General features: G+C 46.3%; 1 protein-coding gene across 1 annotated transcript in view; it reads right to left on the bottom strand.

Annotated features, from left to right (window-relative positions):
* Nucleotides 1-206: 206 nt before the first annotated feature.
* The window catches only part of INTS4 (integrator complex subunit 4), a 103,875-nt gene continuing 99,425 nt past the window's right edge, over nucleotides 207-4,656 (bottom strand). The window contains exon 22 of the mRNA XM_012650999.1: nucleotides 207-548. Within this exon, the coding sequence (XP_012506453.1) occupies nucleotides 370-548 (179 nt within the window). The 3' untranslated portion in view covers nucleotides 207-369. The remainder of the gene's footprint in view (nucleotides 549-4,656) is intronic.

Raw genomic sequence — 4,656 nt, forward strand, 5'->3', positions numbered from 1 at the left:
ATAGCTGCGACTACAGGTGCACACCACCACACCTAGCTAATTTTTTTTTTTTCTATTTTTAGGCACCTGGCTAATTTTTTCTATTTTTAGTAGAGACGGGGGTCTCACTCTTGCTCAGGCTGTCTCCGACTCCTGACCTCAAGTGATCCTCCTGCCTCAGCCTCCCAGAATACTAGGATTACAGGCATAAGCCACGGTGCCTGACCAATGCAAAAATAATTTATCCTGTGTTTGATACCAGATGAGACTGTAAGGGTCACATACTCCTTATGTCTACACATCATTTCCAGGTGAAGTGCTCTGAGCTCTGGCTCATTCTGATACCTAAGAAGGGCCTTCTAGGCCGTGGCTGTACAGACTGCTTTTGATTCAGCGCCTTGCAGGTTTGGGCATTATGTAAACTTTTACAGGCTTGCTGAAGGGGATGGTGCCCTCGATGCTGGTTTCCACCTGGGGTGACACCTCACCACCCTCGATCCAGGAGAATTTTGGAATGCGAGCATTGGAGTTGTAGGCCAACAGCAGCCTCACTTCCACCTGGCATGGTTCTGGAAAAAAGACAAAAGAAATCCTCTGTGATAAGGCAACTACCAGGAACTGAGAGGAAATGTCAAGTAAAAGCAAATCAAAATAGATGCAGTAGGGGTTCAAGAACATTTCTTCATCTGTCCGCGTTCTTCCCTTCACCCTCACGGAACAAAAACACTTTCCCAGCCTAAATCCTGTGAGGATGACACTGAGCCTGCAGATGTGATGCTTCTCTGTCACCTCCTCCTTGGGTCTCTGTCTGCTCCCTGCAGCTCCGAGCCATGGCTGCTGAGACAATCAGAGAGTGCACTAAAAACCCTTCTGAAAGGCCTTCCAGCCTCAGGACAGAGGACCCCAGGTGCAGGTGGCCTATTCTCAGACCCAAATAAGTGGGCTCTTCCTGTGTAGTTCAATCTCAAGCCTCAGGGCTACGTGTAGCACAGAACTCTACTTTCTTAGTGGAGAAGAAGCCATCAAATAGGAAACGGTTCTGCTAACAATTCCTCACCAGTGAACAGGAACATGTTTCCGGGACCTAAAATCATGTGAGGAAACCTTTCTTTCTTTTATTACATTATACTATAATACTGATCTAGTGTCTTTATGTGGCAGGCCGTAGCAAGGGTAGATAAGGCCTCCCATGAAGTTGCTGGCTGTATGGTTGGAAAGACAGAGACAGTTGCAATGGAGTGCAGTGCATGCTCTAATCAAGTCAGCAAGAAGTACTGCAGAGGGAGTGCAGGAAGGCTTTGGAGTAGAACACCCACTCTGTGTCAAGCACGTAGCTGCAAGAGTTCTTATCCTGCCACATCATGAAAGAAAGACTGTTACAATCTTGGAAAAAGTCCCAAGGCTCAGAGAGGTTCTAAGTGACTGCCCAAATCCACACCTGTGACAGAATCTTTGAGCCCAGTTCATAAGCTGAAGCAATTAATCTTTCTATTAACCACATGGCTTTTATAAAGAAGGAGGAGAGAATTTCAGAAAAACTTAGGGGCAAGTGCAAAGGTTAGGAACACAGTGAGCTTGGGATGTCCTCCTTAATTTTGTGCAACTGGAGCAAAAGGTGCAAGTGTTAAAGATAGGCCCAAGGCTAAGAAATTCAGAGAGTAGGAATGAGGGCTGGATGGATCTAAATTAACAAGGGCAGAGACCCCAGTACTTCTCAATGCCTCCCCAGACCTCTTCCTGGTCAATTCCACACTTCTCCCTGTGGGTCAGAGCAGATACTGGATTGCTGTCCTCCAGGAAGGAAAAGACTCACGGGCAGCCCAAGGCCACAGCAACCTAGCCAACCTCAGAGGACAGTACGACCTCTGGGTGCAGCCTCAGCATCACTAATAATTACCAGCCACGTGGCAAGCACACACCCATATAACATGAGGGCATATCTGTAATGAAACTATCACTGTTCTCTAGTACCAGGCTCCAGGTGAATCTCCCCCTAAGAGTAGAGTCAGGGTAGGTACCTGTATCAGCTTCCTACCATACTCTCCTATTCTGTCCCAGGTGGCAGGCTACAACCACAGCCCTGGCCCTCACAGCACTTTGAAGAAGCCAAATCCTGATGAGAGTGAGAGGGAGTCAATGTAGGACTCAACCCTAAAGATTTGTTTTGCCTTACCAGCATTTGATAAGAATGGCAATTCAGGCCGGGCACGGTGGCTCACGCCTGTAATCCTAACATTCTGGGAGGCCGAGGCGGGGGGATTGTTTGAGCTCAGGAGTTCGAGACCAGCCTGAGCAAGAGCGAGACCCTGCCTCTACTAAAATTAGAAAGAAATTAATCGGACAACTAAAAATATATAGAAAAAATTAGCCGGGCATGGTGGCGCATGCCTGTAGTCCCAGCTACTCGGGAGGCTGAGGCAGTAGGATCACTTGAGCCCAGGAGTTTGAGGTTGCTGTGAGCTAGGCTAACGCCATGGCACTCACTCTAGCCAAGGCAACAGAGTGAGACTCTGTCTCAAAAAAAAAAAAAAAGAATGGCAATTCAAGGCAGTGCCACAGGAGGAAAGAAGAGAGGAGAGAAAACAAGAGCGAGAAGATAGCAGGAGAAAAAGACAAAAGATCATTTAGGACAACTCATATAACCTATTCATCATGTCTGAAAGAATATATCTCTTAGGTTTCTATTCTTATTCTCATCTTAAAGATAAAGAATGTGAGACAGAGAGGCAAAGTAACTTTCTTAGGATCACACAGCAAGGAAGGCAGAATTTGAAACATGGTCTACGTCAGCAGTCCCCAACCTTTTTGGCACCAGGGACCGGTTGACCAGTTTAATGGAAGACAATTTTTCCACAGACGGCAGGCAGGGGGTGAAGTTGGGGGGAGCAGAACTCTGTGGCCCAGTTCCTAACAGGTGGCAGACCAGTAACTGCTGTGTGCTCAGTTCTTAAGTTTCATAGAAGACAGTTTTTCCATGGAAGGGAGGGGAGGCAGAGCTGGGGGGGAGGCGGAGCTCTGCAGACAGTTCCTTATAGGTTGTGGGTCACAACCCAGGGGTTGGGAACTGAAGGTCTATGTGACTCAAAGCATATGGGAGCACCCTGCCTCCCAGAGGAGAGGCCCCCAGTGGGGAGCTGCTGAGGGACTAGAATAGCTCCCTAGAAACACCAGGCCCCAGCTCCTGGTTTAGGAGAAAGAAGGCACAGGTGCATTTAGAACGAGATGTTTCACCTTAGTACCCCAGACCAGAAGAGAGCATAGTACAACGAAACACAAGGGATTTGAGAGTTAGGAAATTTAAGTGCCAGTCTCAGTACTATCACGGATCACCTATTTGGGCCTCTAATTATGCATCTGTAAAATGAGGATGAGAATACTAATTCCCACCACATAGTTGGTCTAAGGATTAAATGAATTTTTATTGCATGCTTATAATCTTGTATTCAATTTTCGTTATTTGTTGAATACCTACTACATGTCAGGCACAAGGGATACAGGATATAGTGGCACTGGGGATGGAGAGGTAAAGATGAGCAAAGCTCCCTGCTCTAGTGGAGCCTACATTCTCACGGGCAAGTCAGTAAACGCTTCAATGAGAAAACATCTGACACTACTAAGTATTATACAGAGAATTAAAACAGGGATTTGTAATAGTGACTGGGTAGTGAGCTCTCGGAGGAGGTGATCCTGGATAAGTTATAACTCTTCAGGCTCAGGACAGCCTGACTATACCAAAAGCGAGATCTGCAATGAACTAAGACATCTTGAGAGGAAATGAGGCCTCGTGGCAAGAACCGGGAGCTTGGGAGCAGACAGCCTGGGTTCTGGCTCTGGCTCTGGCAATGACTTGCTATGTAACCAGGGACAAGTCAGTAGCCCTCTCAAGACCTTTCACATTTTTTGAGCTCTAACACGCTGTGATTTGCTTTCCTGATCCTTGTCCCTCCTAAAATGATGCTGTCCCACAGCATTTGCTGGCCCATATATAAGTCCCTTCATCAGAAGATATCAGAATAAGGACTCTACTATCCTGTGGGGCTAGTGCTTTGGCATACAGTGCAAAAATGTGCCAGGAAGCAAGGATATGGAATGAGGGATGCTCAGGGAAGCAGATCCTGGGTAAAAGAGGTGCTGGAGGCTCCTGCAACTATGCCAAACCCAGGGTCACTAGAACCCCAAAGGGGCTGCCCTAACATTCAAAAGCACCTTGTGAAGCTTTATAAAGTCATCAGTGCCCATCCAACACCCCTAACAGAGGGAAACCATTAACAATGGCCTTAAGTAATTGTTTATATATTTTAAAACGAAGAGTGAAAGAAAATTCCAAAAGACATCCCCCTATTTCTAAAATAAACCAAATTTGGCAGTTGTTACCTCCAGTAACAACTATGCTCCTGAGTCCTCTTCAGTGATTTAGGAAACACCACTGAGCCCAACTGTCCCAATATTTTAGGTTCTGCAGACTGTCTTTTTTTTTTTTTTTTTTTAAGATTTCCAAAGCAGCCTTGCAGACTTGAAATGTAATGTCTTTTGCACTTGCATTCTCACATTTTATTCTTATGGACTAAAAATCCTCACAACTAATTTGTAGATTAAGAATTATCATCTTGGCCGGGCGCGGTGGCTCACACCTGTAATCCTAGCTCTCTGGGAGGCCGAGGCGGGCGGATTGTTTGA

Source organism: Propithecus coquereli, unplaced genomic scaffold (assembly GCF_000956105.1).
Source record: "Propithecus coquereli isolate 6110/MARCELLA unplaced genomic scaffold, Pcoq_1.0 Scaffold344, whole genome shotgun sequence".
In the NCBI taxonomy this organism is placed as follows: Eukaryota; Metazoa; Chordata; class Mammalia; order Primates; family Indriidae; genus Propithecus; species Propithecus coquereli.